Source organism: Podarcis muralis, chromosome 12, assembly GCF_964188315.1.
Source record: "Podarcis muralis chromosome 12, rPodMur119.hap1.1, whole genome shotgun sequence".
NCBI classification, from domain to species: Eukaryota; Metazoa; Chordata; class Lepidosauria; order Squamata; family Lacertidae; genus Podarcis; species Podarcis muralis.
Genome location: NC_135666.1, coordinates 24,870,628 through 24,892,029, shown reverse-complemented (window position 1 = coordinate 24,892,029; position 21,402 = coordinate 24,870,628). Strand labels below are relative to the sequence as shown.

At 37.9% G+C, this 21,402-nt stretch overlaps 1 protein-coding gene across 6 annotated transcripts in view; it reads left to right on the top strand.

The window, feature by feature from the left end:
* The window catches only part of CACNB2 (calcium voltage-gated channel auxiliary subunit beta 2), a 120,394-nt gene that overhangs the window by 4,189 nt on the left and 94,803 nt on the right, over positions 1-21,402 (top strand). For 3 of the 6 annotated variants that reach the window (XM_028750009.2, XM_028750010.2, XM_028750005.2), the window contains exon 2: positions 4,369-4,461. In XM_028750009.2, the coding sequence (XP_028605842.2) occupies positions 4,369-4,461 (93 nt within the window). Of the gene's footprint in view, positions 1-4,368; positions 4,462-11,242; positions 11,688-21,402 lie in introns of those variants that run through there. The other 3 variants (XM_028750007.2, XM_028750008.2, XM_028750004.2) reach the window with 3 other exon arrangements.

Genomic DNA, 21,402 nt, shown 5'->3' with positions numbered 1-21,402 from the left:
CAGAATCATTATTGACTTGTCTCTGACCTGCAGCACTTGCAGCTTACACAGCTCAACTGAGAAAGCGTCTTTAACAGGAAAGGTTGCCAGCCTGAAAGCAGTGTCTCTGGGCAGAGAACAAGTAACAGTTGGTTTGGGTGCTAGAGAGCTGTGCACTTGCTCAGTGTCAACTACTCCAGAGGCAAAGTCCAGCAGTATCTTTTTAATTCAGGAATTTCACCACATTCCCTCCTCTGGAATGTCAGGAGCCTGAAGACCATAAGAGCAGCCCTGCTGGCCTTTCTAGTCAAGCACTCTGTTCTTAGAGTAGCCAACCTGATGCTTATGGGAGCCCACAGGCAAGGCAAGAGCTGTTTCCTGCTCTTGATCCCCAGTCACACTGCCTTTGATATTGGAGGTAACACAGCCATCATTACTTGTTGCCACTGATACTTTTATCCTCTATTTAATTAACTGGATATAGCTTATTTGGAGAGAAGGGAATTGCTATCTATAAACCATGCTTTTGTTATCTGCAAGCCTTACTATTATAATGTGCCCCACATAGGATCATGCCTGAAAAGTGTTTGAAACCTTCAGATGTTGCAGAATAGGAAGTTCTACCTTCCAGTCAGAGTGTACTTAGCACCATGTGATACTGATATATTTTATATTTTATGCTTTAACATTGTACACCAACCTAATATTTTATGACATGGAATCATATGTTTATAAATACATGAACTACACTTCCTACCACTTAATATCCAGTTAAAGGCAGTAAGTAAATCTTAAGTATTTTAAAATGCAAGTGTACTGAACTGATGTTTGTCACTGTTGTTGCTTTTTGATTCTTCTGTTTGTTGGTTTATCTGGATTTTTCAGTTACTGTTTGGCAGATTTCCTTAAGGTTTTTGTTTTTTATTCTGCTTTTTTGTTATTTAGTTGCTGTATATTTAATACTTGCTTTGGATTGTCTTCTGAAAATATAAGGCAGCATAGAATGCTTTTAAATAAAAGCATAAGTTTTATATAAAAATAATTAACATCTTTAAAAAAAACCCATGTTGCCTGTTTAATTAGAATTAATCAATTACGTAGGGACATAGGAAGTTATAGGAGTCAGGCTATTAGTCCCATCTAGCTCAGTATTGTTGACACTGACTGGGTTTAAAGCAGCAGTCCTTCCCAGTCCTATCCTGAGATGTGAGGTATTCAAGGGACCTGTTGTATGCAAATCATATGTTCTTACACTGAGCTACATATGTTCCCCAAATCCATAAATGGTTTTGGCCCTAGTTTTCACTAAACACAATATTTTAGTAAACATTATTTAACTAGCATCTAATGAACAGGACCAAACTGCATTTAGAAGATTGTTGGCATTCGTCTGTCTCAAGAGGCAATGGAGTGTGCCTCCAGGGCTGAACACAAACTGCTGGAGAATCACAGTGCCTGCTGTGGCTATGGAGATTGGTAAATCGTAATTCCTGCCTCCCACATTGTTTTTTGCAGTGTCAGCAGCACCAAATTGACTTTTCTGGGGTGTAAGCCCGGGGCAGTGTGTACAGAAATCCTGGGCTTCCCAGATGACAAGATGTCTCTCGAGGCCTCATTGATGTGGTCCAAGGAAAGCAGAGCTCCAGCTTGGCTGCAGGAGTTACGAGAAGGAAGATAGGATGCATGTATTGCTATATTCTTAATTTGACCCTGTTTTGTCAAAATTGGGGGGGAGGCATCATTACACTCTGGACAGCCTTTGTAAATGGAGTTAGTACAAATGGATTTTAATTTTGTTGTTGTTGCTTTTGCTCTTTCAGCATGTTTGCCATCATTTTCAAACATTGGGAATAACAATAACAAAAAACCCATTATCCATAACATTATCCCAAGGGTTCTTTAGGATACACAAGCTTTCTGTGCATTTGGCTGCTTTGAGTAAGTGGGCTGTATTTTTAAATGCCCCTGCTAGGGAACAGACCCTTCTGCATATAAACAAGCATGACAGTAAAAAAAGGAAAAGCATGTTTGTCAGGATGTATCCCAACATACAACCCCTATCTGCAGCTTGAAGCAGCATAGGCTAGGAAACCTTTATCACTTGATTGTGCTTATTTTATAAATTGGCATTGAATATCTTTTATTTTTAATTTGACTTAATTTCCCTGGTTGGAAAACATGTATTTTATGGCAGAACTTTCCAACATTTCCCGTTGGTGACACACTTTTTAGACATGCATCATTTTGCAACACAGTAATTCAGTTTTACTAGCAAACTGGAGGTTAAACTAACCCTTTTCCAGCTCTGGGAGGAGCACAGGGGGTGTTCACACGACACACCTACACACTGCAGCTGACACACTAAAGCGTCGTGGCACACAGTTTGGAAAACTCTGATTTATTGGTTTGTAATATAATGGATATAATATGGCTATTATAACTCCATATTGCACACTTCTAATGTTGCTCTGCCAGTTCAAGCTTATCCCTGCCCTCCTTTTGGATTTACACCTTTTGTTCATCCTTGTTCTTTTTATTCTGGCACCATTACCTCTGACAGTGTAATCTCTGATAATCAGTAACATATATTCATAACAATAAAGAACTCTTCCCCCACCCCTCAGGGAGGGTAGAAATTCATGGCAGAGCTTAATTGAAATAAATTACTAGTGTCTCCTCTTTAATTAGCTATTTTCTTATTTATTTATTTTTATACAGCTCCTGGTACTTTAGCAGTTACTTTGTGTTTTTTCCTTAAGCTTGCTACTCCTGATGGTCTCGTGTGTTTCTAATTTGGAGCTATTTTCTTTTCTTTTCTTAAATAATCATAGTCTTCTAATTTCCCCCTTATAAGTACATCTTAACATTGCTAAAATTAGATTTCTAAATACGACGGTCTCTGGTTTGAGTAACCTCTTGAACGTTTACATTTTGTCATAGCTTTTTAATTCCTACTTGTTGAGAAATATGCATACCTTTGGAGTCCTGTTTTTCCCCTGAAGTCTTGTCAGTGCCTTATCTGAGTAGCTAACTTCCTTATGTTTTTATTTCCAGTCCCTCTTGTGTAGCTTTCATATTTTTATACAGTCACATTCATTGCCCCATAAAGTTAAGCTATGTATTGCTAGATTTTCACAGCTAGGTCATGAAACAGTGGACCCCTTGACTCCTTTTATGACATTTAATTGAAGGGATACTGCTTTAAACAATAGCTGTGAAAAGTTGTATTTGAATATTAACCAAGCTAAACTGTTTTGGACTAGTAACCTCCTAATATTCCAAGGAGGATATTATTGTATAACTACTTGCCTTATTACTCTTTTACACTTGTGGAGAAGAACAATTCTTCTCCTTTAACTTTTTAAAAATCGTTTTCAGTATGTTTGGTAAGTCAGTTTTACTATGTGTGTATTAATGTAGTATGTAGAAGAATTGACCAAGAGGGAACCAGGAGATCATCATGGCTGAAGCACTGCCGTAAAGCACCATTTTCTGTGATGTTTACCTATTGCTTTGATTTTTTCCCCTTTAATGTTGATATTATATATTATAAGTGCTACAACACTACTGCCTGCATGCAGCAGGGAGTTTTCTCTCTAATGCCAGAAGCTGATATCTATTCCAATGTATAATCTTAAGAACTATTCCAATGTATAATCTTAAGCCATGTTGGTCTGCCGTAGTCGAAACAAGATGAAATAAATAAAATAAAATTCCTTCCAGTAGCACCTTAGAGACCAACTAAGTTAGTTATTGGTATGAGCTTTTGTGTGCATGCACACTTCTTCGGATACACTGAAACAGAAGTCACCAGACCCTTATATATATAGTGAGAGGGTGGGGAGGGGTATTACTCAGAAGGGTGGTGGGAATGGATGGTTGGCTGATAGGTCTGGTAAACCTGTTGATGACTGTTAACAACTGCAATTGGTCTTACAGGAAAAAGCAAGGGGTGAGATGGCTAAAAATAGCTTTATCATGTATAATGAGATAAGAATCCAATGTCTCTATTCAGACCAGGTCTCCATGGTTTTAAGTTTGGTAATAAGTTGCAATTCAGCAACTTCTCTTTCCAGTCTATTTCTGAAATTCTTTTGTAATAAGACAGCTACTTTGAGATCTTGTATGTATAGAATGTCCTGGGAGACTGAAGTTTCCCAGGAACTGGTTTCTCTGTCTTGTGATTCCTGTGCTGTTCATTCAGTACAGTTGGGCAAACACTTGTGTAAGGGGTTTGTTCACTTTGTGCTATAATATGTAGATTCTGGTGCCTGGCTAATTCTAAAGCTGGCATTTGCTAATATAACAAATTTAATAATATGCTGAGTATTTGTGTCTGCTTGATATATAGACATGTATGCATAAAGTAATAACTTTTCTTTTTAACAGTCTTACAGCAAAGGTGCAAGAAGAAAACACCGATTCAAAGGTTCAGATGGGAGTACATCTTCTGACACTACCTCTAATAGTTTTGTACGGCAGGTATGTTATTTCCTCCACTTTCCCCAATGGTGTATTATTGTGTTGTGTTGATCCATAATCAAAACCAAAAGTGATATGGTGGTAAATTTAGAATATATAATTTAATGTTGATGCATCCTGTGAAGCTTAAAAGCCATATATATTCACAGTAGATCTTACTACAAGTTGTGGTTTTCTGTTCCTTAGGAGTGTTGAAGACCAAGGCAAAGCACTATAATTGAATAGGTAGATTCCTGGCTTGTAGATTGAATATGTAGATTCCTGACTTAAATATGCATTTAATTCCTGTTGGATACAATAGCATAGGCAGTGCTCGCCCCCCCCCCCCCGTTTACACGGGGGTTACATTCCGAGGTACCGCAATGCTGGTGAAATCATGAAATCATGTATACTGTAATTGAAACCCATTGAAAAAGTCTGCAAACACCCCGTTCCTTCCCCTCCCCGCCCCTGCTCTGCCCTTTTAGAGCCATTTCAGTGATGTCTTTATAATGTTTCATGGCCGCTTCCAGGTTCAGCAGTATGCGCGTATGCACAGTTGTGCACATATTGAACGCATGGAAAGGGGGGGGGACTGCCTGTACTCAACTTAATTTTTCACATTACCCAATAGTGTTTCTTCTCAATGTTAGTGTGGGATTTTTGTGGTTCTCCCATTTAATGAGTTAGAATGGAGCTGAAAGAGCAGCTCTTGCAGTCATCAAGACTTAGTGGATTTCAGGCTCCAGTGGTTTCAGTAATACTGAAACAAAGCAGGTGTGGATGTCATCAGTCCTTGGATGGGAGATAACTGTACCTTCTGAACATAAATGCAATATATAAAAAGTAATTTGACGATACTTCTGTATCCTTGAACATTTCAAATTAAATATTTTATATTTGGGGGCCAAACTAGATAGGATGTTAATCTTCTTTGCGTGCCTGGTTATTAACAAATAGATGCCTGCTATCTGTAATGGGAAGAAAACTCCCAGTAGCACCAGTGGGAGTGTTCTGCCCATTGTGGATAGTAGGCACAGGCCTTGACAATTTTGCATTGGGGCTGCAGCAGGGGGTAAAACATTAAAGCCTCCCCTCCCCCATTCTGTGCTGGCTATTTGTTTAAGAAAATATATGTGCAGGACCAGATTACATGTTATTACTTTGGGTCTCGCCCCAAATCCACCTTGTCTGAAATAATTGCAAAGGAATTATACTAAGATATTTATAATGATTTCAAGGAACAGTTTGATCAACAATATCAGAGTGGACTGGTGCTTTATGCTGAAGGAGTGTAGTGGATCCAGCTCTTAATAGCATCATCTTGAGACTTCGATAATGTATAATAGATAATATAATTGATATTACAACAGAGCACATTCTATACACACCTACACAAAATACTGCTTTTTAACTTATTTGGCTCAGTTATGTAGCTTTTTTGAATGGAAAATAAACTATATTTTCAGTATGGATTAAACAGCAGTAACAGTTTTCTTTAACATGATGATGTATGGGTATTTGAAGGAAGAACTCCTGTATTGAGTTACTTATCTGAAGGCATGAATATTTTTTTGTACTCTATTTTATTTAATTAATTAGATTCAATTTATTTTTCTGTAGGGGTTTGACTAGTAATGATGATGATGATGATGATGATGATTTAGAGAAGTCCATAACTTTAACTTTCAACTGTTTGGGTAATGAGATTAGATATGGAATGTAGTTCTTAAGTTTGCAAAATTTCAAAATAGTTTACTTGCAAGTGATTTTTTTGTCTGACTATAATTTCATTTTAAGCGTTTCAAGTAGATCTCAGCTATATAATTATTAAAAAGACTTATAAAAGTACAGATCAAGTAAACTAAATTGTGCAAGCAAATTCACTTTGATGAAAGGCACATAACTGTTATAAAGCAATTCTGTATGCTATTGGTACTTTCTATAAAAAGTTATCTTTGTGAGCCTTGTATTCAGATCTTATTTTAAAGCCTGATGTTTATTAAAAAGAAGCAACCTTATTTAAAAATCACTTTTGTAAATATTAAGCTGTGATAAAGACTACAGGCTAGATGGGCTGCTTAGACCAATATTTTCAGTGTAGCCCCACAGTGTTTAAATACTGGCAGGATGCCTATTACACTGTGTTCAGTCACAAACAGGGTTATAAATAATGGCAAAGTGAATTTATTATCCATGTGATTTTCTGTAGAGGTCTTTTCTGCCTTTAGCACTGCTTTACACATGATGAATTGTGTACTTGGATATCATTCCCAAGGAGGAAATTACTTGTATCTTTCATGTCCAATACCATGAGTGACAAAATGTGCACATCCTTTCCTTTGTGACTCACTCATCAGAGAGGCCTCATTAGCAACAGGTTCCCAAAACATGCATTTGTTGACTGCATATACATAATAATGGAAAGAAATGATTATATAATAGTTAATAGGAGAAAACTTGCAGATGACACAAGCTACAGAAAAATAGGTTCAGATTCAGACCCCACAGCACATATTCAGAATTTTGTAAGGACTATTATCCAGGAGGCTATGGAACTGGGTTACCTATCGGATAAGGTAGGACAATTTTTAATACAATCTCATTCCGTGTACTATTTTCTTACCTTTTACTAAAGGTACACAAACCTGAGAGACCACCTCCTGGTCATCCAATTTGTTCCAGCACAGGTTCAGTCCTGGTACCTCTATCGAAATTTGTTGACCATTTTTTACAGCCTCAGGTTAGTAAGTCAGATACATATATTAAGGATACGGCACATTTCTTTCAAATTATAGAAGAACATACAGTTATTGAATCAAACATTCTAGTCATTTTAGATGCACAGTCTTTGTACACATCTATTCCCTTGGATGAAGCAAGGTTACTTCTGGAGGATACTCTAAATGCTCGGAAGCCTTTGGACCCCCCCCCCCCCACCGTCTTCCTGATGGAATTAATTTACTTGATTTTTGAAAAGAATTATTTCAGATTTGGCCATGATTTTTATTGCCAAATTAGAGGTATTTCAGTCGGCTCACCATTTGCCTCTAGTGCGGCAAATTTATTAATGTATCAGTTTGAAAAACAATGGATCTTGGATCCCAACACTAACCCTTATTTCCATGGCATTGAGTTATATAAATGTACAGATGACATATTTATGATCTTTTCCAATGAACCACATTTGGATGCCCTGGACAATTGGCTTAATTCAGTTCATCCCACGATTAAGTTTAGTTTGCAACGTAACAGACAGGCCATCTCCTTTTTAGACAAGACCGTATATAGGAGCTCCAATGGGCAATTGAGTGTAACATTTTTTACTAAATTTACAGATAAAAATTCCCTTTTAAGATATGACTCATTTCATCTATGACGCTTAAGAAACAGTCTCCCTTTCAGTTGAATGATTAGACTCAAACGGAACTCAACCTGGGGAATTTTTAAGAGACTCCAGAATATTAGCTAAACAATTTCAAAATAAAGGATACCCTGAACACATCATCAACAATACAGTCAGGAGAGGGTTCAATATTAATAGGGAGCAACTTTTTCAAAAACATTTGGAAATTGGATGCATTTGGAAATTGAACATACAGCCTTTGACGTATAGCAAGAGACTATGAGTTTGTGGGTAAGAAGCTGAAGGGCCTTGTGGCCCAGGGTTTTTTAAAATTATTGCTTTCTGTTGAAGACTGTAGCCCAGGAAGAGAGGAAAATACTGGTAGTAAGCCACTGGCTGTTCAGGTGTTTTCATCAGGAAAGGTTTGCCTTCTTGGAGCATAGCATCTGCTTCTTTGAGGAAGGACTTCCAGCAAGAGATGGGTTGCACTTCGCAGCAGTTGGCAAGAATGTGTTTGCTAAGAGTCTTGCAAACCTGATCAGAAGAAGTTTAAACTAAATCCTGAGGAGGAGGGAGACAGTATTATAGATGACAGGGGAACACTTGGTACTGGGAATAATCGCTTCATTGATGCACAGGAAACTGAGTTGTTGCTCAAGAAACCTGCTAAAGGATAGGATACTACAAGAAGGAAGCAGCTGGATTGTGGTTTTAGTTTTTTTCTATTCTAATGCTCAGAGTATGGAGAACAAGCAAGACGAATTTGAGCTCCAAATGCAGAATGGCAAATATGAGCTAATATGCATTACTGAAACCTGATGGGATGAGACTCATGACTGGAAAGTAGGAATTGAGGGGTATAACCTGTTCAAAAGGAATAGACCAAACAGTGAGGAGAAGTAGCATTATGTGTAAAGGATGTGTACACTTGTGAAGAGATACATGTCCTGAAGCATGGAGGACAGACAGGGAACATATGTACAGGTAAAAATTGTAGGAGTGGGAAAGTAGTATTGTAGGAGTGGGTTTGCTATAGACCTCCAAGTCAGACAGAAAACTTGAGTGATATATTCCTACAGCAGATTACCAAACATTCAAAAAGGAGAGAGCTAGTAGTCATGGGAGACTTCAATTTTTCTGATATCTGTAGGAACTCAAACTCTGCCAAGAATGTAAGGTCCAACAAATTCCTCTGTTGCCTCACTGACTATTTCATTTCTCAGAAGAAGCAACAAGGTGATCATCTATATTCAACCTGGTCCTAACCAACAGAGGAACTGATCAATGAGACATTCCCAGCATGTTTGCATTCCTGTCTTAGCAATGTCTACACTGGCTTGGTCATGTCCACAGAATGGAAGATGTCAGGATCCCCAAGGACATGCTCGATCCATAGCAGTGACCAGAGAAGGAATGGCTTCTGGGAGGAGCACAGAAAGAAGAAAATCCATGGTGCATCTGCAGTAGCACAACTGGATGCCTTCATCTACCCTAGCTGCAATAAAGCATCTCTCTCCTACATGTCTCTACAGCCACAGCAGGCGCTATATCCTTCTAACAGTGTGATCTCACTCTCAAGTGTGCACTCCTCCATTGTCTCTTGAGACAGATTGATGCCAACAAGATTTGGAGCACAGGATATCTTTTATTTCACTTGTCAACAAGGGTGCTGTCTTCACAGTGATCTAAGCATTATCCTTTCCCTCTGTTTCCCCCCTCAGCTCACTGGATATGAAAAAATAATTGAAAGTCATGTGACAAATTGAACTATTCTTCACAAGACTTTCTTCAAGAAAGAAATGATATCATCATACACAAATATTACATTTTTTTCTCCCTACTGATTTAACTTTTCATCAGCTATAGTGTTTAAATTTTGTGTAGTTATAATGTTGGTTCTTTAAATATATCTACCCTGACCTAGAAATGTCATACAGAGTACTAACCTAGGGGACTGGGTTGTAAGGCCAAATTTAAGGATATCATTAAATTCAGGTTTCGAATTTAATGACTAGCTTTCTCTTCTAAAACAGGACTTAGAAACTGGCAAATACCAGCAGATTTTCAACTTGCTTTGCAAAACATATGTTAAATTACCTATAAAAATCCTTTTTGCATTTAGAAATCGTACACAAAGGCCATATTATTGTAAAAATTATATGAAAATGTTCATCCAGTTTATTCCCTTTCCACCTATTCTTCTCCAGTTCACTAATCCGCATTCCAAAAAGTTTTAATTTCCCTGCACAGCTATTCTGACAATTTTTAAATCCAAGGAGTAGGATAATTTGTTGTTATCTCCACTGACCATTTCCATTTTCATCTCAGCAGGAAAGCAATTAAGAAAGTAATACTGAGGTCAGGCTGTTCTCTTGGCAGTAAAAAAAATGCACAGAAAGTGCTAACATCTTCCAGACATTGCCAGACAATGAAGTTTTATTTTCTTCATTATTTTATTTTCTTCCATTTATATCCCATCTTTCTTCCATTAAGAAAGTGAACACATAGTTCCCAGGTGGTCACCTACCCAAGCACTGGTCAGGCCTATACCTGCTTAGCTTCAGCAAGATAATAGGCTAATGTGTCTGAGACAAGCTCATGTACTCTTTGACAAATTATTGCCTCTCTTGCTGTTTAGTCAAGGGGAAATGAATCATATTGCAAAAAATGTCTGAAGATAGGAAAGCAACCCCTGATGAGGAGAAACGTGGCCTACTTGTACCTTGGCAAAACCATCACTACATTTACTATCATTTTCAGCACCCATCAGCATAACTGTTGGTGGCGTTGAAGAAGGGGGGTTTGTGGTGATGGAAGAATCGAGCCAGGCTAAACAAAGAAGTGATTTGGGGAGGAATTAGCAGCTGGCAGCTCACATTAGCTCAATTAGAGGTTTCACTGCTGCAACTGGCACAAAATCCTTTAGTTATTTGCAATATATGGAGTTCTGCTTTTAATTCAAGTGATACATGGATTGTATTTCTAATCTCATGGGGCTTCATTCATTTTCTGAAATACTTTGAATGTCACAGACAGATGATCCATTGAATTATCTTTTATATTTTAGAAGGTTCATCAGCCATGTTGGGCACAGATACAACTTGCCACTTGTTGGTGAATGCCCAAGCACACCCTTTGCATTGGTTGATTCCTGCTGACTGAAACTACTCTAATTACAAGACTAATGATCAAGTATCCATGTCAGCCTTCACTGAGAACAACTAGAGGACCGTGGGGAAAGTTGTTGTAGAACTAGTTTACTTTTGCTGCATTGTTACTCTCTTGTCAGATTTCAGTGACAGTTTGGGTTCCATAACAATGATAGACTAAGTAATAGAATTACACATACACATACACTTACCCTTGATTTTTTTAATGGTTTTGATCTTTCATTTTCTTATCCACCTAATATGATTTAGGTCTTTCTCAGTTCTCCTTGTATTTTAATGTTCTCCTTAGTGGAGTATTAGAACTTAATATAAAAAGAGGAATACAACAAAAGGCTTTCGTTTCACATAGGTGTCAGTACTAGGTTCAGGTGTCTGTTTTCTAGCTCGCTTTGATCCTATCACCTCGACACAAACTTAATACTTGGACACTCACACTTAAATGTTTGTGAGGAAAGTTGTCTGCACGGTTTTATGCGTTCAGAATGGCAGAAGACTTTGTTGAAGAAACCTCCAATGCTGAAGAACTATGGAATTCAAATGAAGCAGAAAATACAGATAGGGAAATACATACTGATATACAGAATACAGATGAAAAACAAAATGCAGATACGGTTCCAAATACTGAGGAACTGCAAAATAAAGATGAACAAGAAAGCAAAGAAGAACCATCAAATAAAAATGAAAGTGAGAATGCAAAGGAAACTCTAGATCCCAAACCTGAAAAAGAGAAGGTAACTGAAATGTAATATTTATGCATTGCTTTATTATTTTAATAGATTTTTTATGACTAGGTTGCCATACTTTGAACTTTTGGGAGGAGAACTACACTTGAATTACATAGATTGGGGAAAAGGGATATGTTGTCCGGGCAAAAGCTTCATGAAAAGTATAATATGTAGCAGAATCATATGAGTATTCAAGGAACAGTAAGGTAGATGGTTCGTTTATTTATTTTTTAAAAAGATACAGATTCTGACTGAAAACTCTTGTAATTTTCATTTATTGGATGGTAAATTATTTATAATTTGAGGGAGGGTTATAAATGCTGGTGCTCATTATGCAACTGATTCTAAATGAGCCAGGCTCCCTTTCAAGAGACCTTGGTTTTGTGAGACTGAGAATATTTCTTACAGATCTCTCTGTTTTCCTTTAATTTATATTAGTACATTTTAAGTTGAGATGAAAATACTTTAGTGGTTCCTCTTGAGAAAAGCATATTCCATTAGTATTCTCCTTTTTTATATATAGCAAAATCAATTTAAAAACAGACAATAGTTGTAATGGCTTTTAAATACATTTCTATTGCAGTTTTGAATTAATGGTGTTCCTTTTTTCTTTTTCTGTTGAAAGACATTAAAGAACCATCCATAAAAGCAACAGAATGCTATCATTAACAGGGCAGAAAGTTCATTCCTTCGTTTTAAAATGCTTCTGCCTTTTTAGGAATATGAAGACATAAACATACAGCACATAATTAAATCTAAGCACTTGCATGATAGGATAGCACATTTGTATGGTAGTTCTTGAACTTTTAAGATAATGTTTTGGTTACGAACATTTCATCTGATATAGAACAGACTCTGTTTGATGACAGAAAGCGGGAAAATGTTCCAATCTGAAGCTTGGGTGGATGCTTGTGCTATCTTCTGTTGGGATTCTATCAGATTGCCCTAAAAGTCATTGGTTCTGTTAAAATGTTCTGCCATGGACAAATCAGTAGGTTTGGATGGCACTATTTTTATATCTGAAATATTATTTCAATTTTTTAATTATTGCTATCAAGTCATTCGGTAGAAAAATAATTTTAAATAAAAACAGGTATTAAACTAACATTAATGATGTTAGGACCAAACTGCATGTTATTCAACATATCCATGACTGGATCCCTCAGGTTTTCTTTTCCCCAGCCCAATCAAATTAAGCTATACCTCATTCTGTAGTGATGTTTCACTGATGGAGTTGGCAGCCCTCTGCAACTTCTTTTCATGGAAAGTTAAAATGTGGCCCACCCAGTTCAGCATCCTTTTATCAATGGGAAGTCCAAAAGTAAGGCAAGGACTTCACATCCCCCAATATGGACATCTAGTGCTCCAAGTCTCTACTCAACGTATATCATGCATGTTCTGTTTGAAGGGCTATTATTCTGTCATGAGGGCAATAGAGTGGTGTCTCCCAGTGTGGTCTGCAAGCAGCATGGCTCAGTGTCCTCCTAATCTGTAAAGGGAAAGACTGGTTGCCATAAACACTGGCCAATGGCGTACCTACACTTCTCCCTCTTGTCAGAGCTTCTAGAAAAGTACGTGATGAGCCTTCTCTCCTGCCATCAGATTTGTATGGGTTGTACCATCAGTTGTTAAAATAGAATGTATATTTTGTATTGTCTGCTAAGGAAGCATTCTCATATTTTTTAGTGCTTTGTTGCTAATGGTTAGGAATAATCCTTGATTATGAGAGACCAATCTATGAGTTGTGAGTCAGCAGGGAAGTTCAGATTGACAAATTCTAAATATAAAAGAGACTGCAGAGTATTTGCTATGGGGTGGCAACATAAAGAATATAAACTTTGAGGAGTTTTATGTTGTACTTGAAAATAAGAGTGCTGTATTCAGCTTATTTGGGTAATTTTAAAGTAAACACCGTCTTCCATTAGGTCAAAATTTAGTAAGCTGTAGAGTGACTGTGATCTGTTTGAGACTACTACTGCCTCAAACATTACTGAATAGATACTGTTTGCATAAGTAAGTACTGAAACATTTATATTCCACTGAGTGGTGTAGATTTCTATCTTCAACTATTTTCCTAGAACAGCAGTTGCTTACAGTTCTGTTATGCCACTACAAAATTGCCCTTGGGAAAGAAAAAGAGAAAAACAAAGGCACAAAAGATCAGTACAGTCTTTGTTTATCTTATTACAGATGATAAGTTACATTTGGGACCTTTGAACAGAAAACTCCCATGCCACTTAGCAAACTGCCTGTTATATCCCTTGAGTTAAAAAACCAGTTTTCTTGAGTGTGTGAATTCTAAGGAATACGAATCGTATGGGTGGATATAAATGACTGCCAAACATTATTGTTAATTATTACAATAAGGGTATGTGGGAACCTCCCTCAAATTGTGCCCACTATGTTGTCAGGTGCAGCACCAAGTGTGACCGGAGGAACAGCCAGCCTATAAAATAGGTAGTAAATCTGTGACTATACAGGGACTGATCTTAGGGGCAAGTTACATATTTTTGTTGGGAGATCAGCAATTTGAGATTTACGTTCTTGAAAAACTCTTCAGTGATGTCATCTTAACCTGGTGAATTTCTCAGTAAAATCTAGAACTTCCATCTTCCATTTTGTGTTCCTTTTTGCTATACTGTAAGGACAATACTTCCATTTTCTAAAGGAAGACTTACTGCCTCTTAACAGCTTCATTTACTCTGCTTATTAACAATGTTGGCATCCTCTTGGCCTTGGTGATCCTTTTCCTGACCTATGGTATACTGTACGTTCTAGTTGAGTTTCTATTATTGTGGTTCTGAACAATTCCTAAGTACTTTTGCAGAAATGTGACCCTTCTGCCTTTTCACTTCCATTTCACTAATCTCATGTTTTGAAAGTTTTGTCTTTTGAAGTCAAATGTAGCTGTTGGCTTTTCTTGCTGCTTAAATGTGTATTGAATTTGGCATGACATTAACATTCAGTAACAATAAAAAAATTGTGTAAGTTTAAATTAAAAGCACGGACTGGTTTGATATGGCACCAAAATTCATTTGATGGCAAATGAATCTCAACAGGCTGAGATGCCACCACAGAAAGGCCTTTTCTCTACTTGCCATCAGTCTAACCTGCAAAAGTGGGTACATCCAGAGAAAGGCATGTGGGAAACATCCTAATAACCTATCAGATCTGTCAGATGCTGCTGGTCGTTGCTCGTGAGTAACCAGGCAGGACTCCAACCTGTCTTTTACAAGTTTTATTGTGCAAACTATTTACAGTGCAGAACTACAAAGTCCATGTCCGTCTTAGTCACTTGCAGAATCCGGGAGTGGCCCGTTCTGGCTTCTCCCCCAACATAAGAACTTCAGCAACCCAAGCCTCCACCTCCCTTGCGTTTTACCCCTCTGTGCAAGCTGGGCGACGGAAGAGGCGTCTGTCCCTCCTGGCCAGCCTGGCAAGGTGAGGTGCTAGGGCTCTCAGCAGCATCCTTGAGCCCTTTCCCCTCTCCTCCACTGGTGGTGTGGCCTTCCGCACCGCTGGAAGAGGAACTGTTCCTCAGGATTTTCAGAGGCTCCCTGTATCCCAATGGCCCCCCTCCCTCCCTCCCTCCCCTGTTCCGATTGCAGTCCCCTGACAAGATCTGAATTCGAACCTTGGGGATATTGGGTCACAAGCAGTAAACAGCTTCATAGGTAAAATGTTTAAAGATATTATTGCAACACTATTTCAGCGCCTAAACACCTTACCTCACTCATCTGATCTTTTTCAGTTTTGATATATGTTATCACATGACAGGAGTTCAGTGTAGTTTATTACATCACAGAAAACGAATAAATGCGCACAAATCTGTCATCAGAAATGAAGCGTGCAGAAAACAGCAGTAGGGTAAAAACCAGGAGAGATTGATTGTGGCAGGAAATTCAGCTTCACTTGCATGTCCTGTGAACGTGTTCTTTGACTAGTATGTTTTTTGCTATTAAGGGGAACGTATTCTCCACCCTTCCTTAACCAGCTTCCCTTTTCTCTCAGCAGCCACGGCTTCTGTCACTTACTTGTGACAGAGAGTGCATTTGCATTGCTTCATTTATTATTGTTTAATATGTGATAGTACTTAATTATGTTAAGAAATAAGTAATAATGCTGGAGCAAAGCTACAAAACTTTGAGAAGTTTTTATATACAAATAGTTTTAAAATGTGCAGAATTGCTCATTTTAGTTTCCCTGCCTATGATCCCATTTGATTACAGATGGTCGGAAAGACAGTTACTATAGAAACCAGGCCATTTTACTTCAGACTCTTCCTGTTGCTATGGCGTGCTGAGGGCTGTTATGTGAAAAGTGCCACTTACGGTAGCTAGTGTAATAGAGAATATTGATTTCGAGATAACTAATAATAGTACAGTATAAAATGACATCCTAGTTAGCCCAATGAACTAAAGATTGCTGGTCTGGGAAAAATTAGTAAAAGTTTGGTTTAGAGTAATTTCATTTGGAATTCTGCCTGTCTCTGACTAATGCTAATTTTCTATTTATCATTAAAAAGGTTTTAGCAGTCAATGCCCTCTGTCCTGCTTAACATTTGTGTGTGGTCATTTCTTTATCCCACCAAAATTATTTATCATTCTAAGGAAACAGGGAGTGTATGGAGGAAGATGCTGACCTAAAAAGGAAATTTCCCAGCCCTCACAACTTTCAAGATAATAGACCCAGAAGGGCTTTCCAAGGGTTCATTTTAAGTCTGCAGCATGTAATAATTACAGCTGAAGTCTGCTGCCATCTCATGGCAAGAAGTTGAATAAAGATAATTAACTAAATAAATTTCATGTTTACATGCCAGTTTCGTAAAGGATCAGAAATACTTATTCTTCAGCTTCCTCCTTTTATTGTGAACTTTTCACACTTCTTTAACAGATTCACAGGGTGTTATATTCATCCCACTTCTCTGAGGGGCAAAACTTACTGAGATTTGGTTTCCTTTGGAAACAGGTCACAAATGAAGGAACAGCTTTTAAAGCACTCCACCAAACAGCCAAAGCCCACTGCTCCCACATCAGATTTATAAGAAGACAGGTGACATCCTAAGGTGCTCACAGAGTCCAAACCTAGCTCTCCCTGCTTTTTGTCTCCATACTGAAGTTTCTCTTCATAATAAATTTTTTTAATTATTTATACCCCATCCATCTGGCTGGATTTCCCCAGCCACTCTGAGCAGCTTACAGCACATAAAACATAAACATAAAAACATCAAACATTAAAAACCTCCCGATACAGGGCTGCCTTCAGATGTCTTATAAAAGTTGTGCAATTATTTATCTCCTTGACATCTGAAGGGAGAGCATTCCACAGGGAGGGCACCACTACCAAAAAGGCCCTCTGCCTGGTTCCCTGTAACCGCTTCTCGCAGTGAAGGTACCAGCAGAAGATCCTCAGAGGAGGAACTCAGTGTACTGGCTGAGCGATGGACGTAGAGACACTCCTTCAGGTATACTGGGCTGAATAATAATAGTATCTTCACACACAGTCCCCTAGATAACATTATCTGAGATTAGGGGAAATAGTTATCATCCCTCCAGGTATTTTCTAGTTGTTCATGGTTCCTCTAGATCAGGGGTGTCAAACTCAAATTCACCGGGGGCCGCATCAGCAGGTTGGTCACCCTCAAAGGGCCGGTTGTATCTATAGGACTCAATATGCGCTCAATATAAAAACAAGTGGAAGTTTCCTGAATGCATGTAAAGTGGAGGTTTCCTGTGTAGAACGGCCGGCGCCGCTAGAGGGCAGACGTTCTCTGGCTTGTAGGCTGCCGCGCATGCGCTGAAGAGGCGGCTTTCTTGTGTCAAAAAAAAAAAAGCGAGAATAAAAGGTGAAGGCTGGCGGCAGCTACACGGGCCACATGATGAGGTCTGGTGGGCCGGATTCGGCCCGCGGGCCTTGTGTTTGACACCCGTGCTCTAGATGATCAGTTTATTGAAACAGAGCCTACAAACAGAACTCTTGGCTACCAGATCCAGGTGATTCTTTTCTTTTTGTGTTTTGATTTTTCACCACCGTCTGCCTTGTGTAATTCTTGCCTCCAGAAGATGAAGACTTCTGGAGGCAAGAATTACACAAGGCAGACGGTGGTGAAAAATCAAAACAGAAGATGAAGACTTCTGGAGAACTCAAAAGCTTGACACGCCTTTTGTGACTTTTGAGTTGGTTCTAAAAATGATATTACCCAACTGTGGATTTTAAAGTTAACTTTGTGGTTCTTGAGATGAAATGATATTGGTGATATTTTATTAGGTTTATAAGTAAGAGACTTCTTTTAGATTTCACCAAGTGATTTGAATAGTTGAGGAGGATTTCAGTCAGCAGGGAAGCCTAGAATATTTGTTTCTTTGTGTGTGTGCACAATAACAAACTTTTCAGAAATAAGATGTAGAGGTGTGTCAGTTCTGTGGTCAGCTTTGCCATCTAGTGGCCAAAACATAATAATTTCCATCTCATGGCCCATGAGCAAACTGTGAGAGTGCTACTGTATACTTTTCTCTTTTAGTGTATGGATCTTAATATATAAATATTCCATATTAACTTTTACAGTAATAGGTAGTGTATGCTTTTTAAGAAGCAAATACTATTTTTATCTTAGCACTGTCTGTTGAAAGAGATGGTGCAGTATTGGTGGTCCAGTGAACTACTATGTTCCCCATAATGCTTCACTTGAAATTATGCTACCTTGTAATATAGGGCAATGGTTCCCAAACAACTCCCCCCCCCCTAAAAAAACCCCCAGTGAACCATTTGAAAATTGCTGAAAGTCTTGATTTATATTCAGATTAAACTTCTGAATTCCAGCTTTCCATTAACTTCACTACAAATCCTCTGCTCTTCTTTCAAGGCTTAGTAATGTATAAAGAAGGAAGTGAAAGGATGGGATCTTTTATTTTTCCCCTCTATATATTGCCACCGTTAAACAATCTACGGCCTTTCAAATTGGAGGGGGGGCATATTGTTTTGTTTGCTGTTATACTATGTATTTTTTGCGTTTTTAATAGTGATGTTAAATTCTTGAGAATAATCTTTTGGAGACTATTCGCGAATATTCTTGATTAATGAGAATTAATGAGAATATTAGAGAATTTTCATTTAAAATAGAATATTCATTTTAATGCATTGAAAATCTGCTACATGAGTACGTTCTTTAATAAGTATATCTACATGGTATAGTATTTTCAGTGCAACACTAATAAAATCAATATAAAGTTTAAAATAAATGCTATTATTTCCAGAAAATAAAACACAAATAATCAGTAATATACATAACATCAGAAATGCAAATTACTATCTGCTTAGACAAGTAAGGCAATGCACAACATATTTATATTATAACTGATAAATTGTCACAAGAAAGAAATTTATTTTTAAAAAATAGGCTTTAAGTAACAAGTCTCAAATGTTTATAAATTTATATTGACTCCTCAAATATCATAAGAGGATAAGTCACCATCTTTGTCTCCACTGGTAACAGAGCTTTCAGTTCCACACTGATCATCTGTGAGATCATAGAACGAAGTTGATGGTTGTGTAAAATTCAATGAGCTTGTTAGAAGCTGTGTTTTCTTCTCTTCTAGGCGTTTTAAGTTATGAGCTACATAGGTAAGCTTTCCTGCTCTGTCTACAGTAAGCCTATTCATTTTTGCTGAATGAGTAAGTCCATAAGTACTGAAGCTACGTTCTGTTGCAGCTGTTGTTGGTGGCATATTTTAAATGTCCACAGCCACTCTGCTATGCTTTGAACCAAAGCATGTTTCCTTCCACCAAACCACTGCATTCACTTTTTCAGCTGACTTCAATACATATGACTTGCTAAAAAAATTTTTCCTTAGCATGATATGCTGCCAGCTCTGCCAAAATATATTGTGTATCATTTGGTGCACTTGCTGATATTTTGAGATTATTCATTACTTACACTGGCAATATCACAGCTTGACTTATTATTTAGTAGATTTTTTAAATGTGGGTTTTAAAACTGATTCTTACATTAGAGTTTACAATTTGTGGAGAATATTCTCCACAGATTTTTCTAGCAGAGAATATTCTTAAGAATATTCTCATTATCAAGAATATTCTCCGGAGAATATTCTCACCTCACATCACTAGTTTTTATGCTGGAAACCACCTTGTGATCATTAGATGAAGGGTGGTATATTGAATGAATGAATGTTTTTTTCTCTCTCTTTCTTCCACCCTTCCCACTCCCAGTTGCTCAGTGAAAAGCCTTATGCCAAAAGTGTTGGCTCGTTTAAGATTAAAGATATGTACTAACTCTACTCTATGCTGCCTACAGGAGCTTTTCTAAAGGTTCTCAGACAGTAGCCAAAAGAACAGGTAATAGCATCTGTGAAGAACCAAAGATGTAAAAAGGGAAATGAGTTTGATACACTATCAGCAAGTTTTCAAAGTGTTTATTTATGGCAGACACATTTTATCTGTAAGCCACTTTAAGTCTCTGTGAGAAAAGTGGGGCTTAATAAAACACTGAACATATTGTAATTTCCTGCAGTATAAGCAGTGCAGATTCTCAAAAAACTTTATGCTGTGTCTGAACTTCCTGGAGCCCGACCAAGTGGGCAGGGGGGAGATGAATGAATTAAACATTTGCAGGAAATGAACCCAAGTACTTAGAGGCCATCTTCTTTCTGTTTGAGTTCCTCCATTATTAGTACACTGCTCTTCTCATTCACAATACAGAAGACCATTAGAGAAGATAACTAGGCATTCAAAACTGTGGTGTCCTTAGCGTGCTGGCATTAAGCTTTGTGAATACATTTCATCAGTTCCAGACAGTCATTTGATCAGCTGATTCAGTGTCTGGCTAGCAACAGTCCTGGGATGAGAATGAGCCAGCTCACATAGCTCACTTTTGTAATACTTTATATTTGGAGTTAGCTACTGACATTTTGAGTAACTTTTTAGGGGATTCTGTGATGCTTTGTCACTTTTATTTGCTTCTATATATGTATTTTAAATTAAAGCATAGTGAAGGCAAGTACACTCCTACAAGTAGGAAGTGGATCCTGAGAGAGCTGCTTAATCAATCCCTCCAAGGCTAACTTCATGTAGAAAATCTCCCCCCCTCTCTGCTTCTAACCATTTGACATTTCAAAAGTGCTGTTTCTTTCTCATATGCACATCCTTGCGAGGTACTTCTGAAAACAACCCCTTCCTGGCCACCTCTGCCAATGCATTGTCCTTTCAAGGGACCAACAGTTATTAAGAAACAGTAACTTTCTTTTGTCAAGAGCTCTTGCTACACTTTGAAACTTGTAAACATACATTGTTCCTCCTGTCAGAAAAAGCTTGAATGCCATGCTGAGATAGCTTAAAGAACAGTTGGACATGTTAAAAATTAAAAGCTCAGGCTCATGGTTAGGTAGGTATGCACATTTTAAAAAGGGTTTTCGCCATCACCAACAAATGTTTGCCCAAGCCAAAAATGGTCTCCAGTGAAGATTTTCAGTATTAGTAAGAAAAGCACAATGTTTGATTCTTTACCCCTTGTCCTATACCCAAACATACACTTCTCTACACATGATGATAACAGTCTCTTCACAGTCCCAGTTTATTTCTTATCAGTCTCAGAGTAATTCAAGGAACAAAAACTTGGCAGCCCAAAATTGTAAGGCACCCCAATCTCCTTCTACAGGGACAGGGGTATACCTAGGAGTTGCCAGGTTGGCCCTGACCAAGGGCCCAG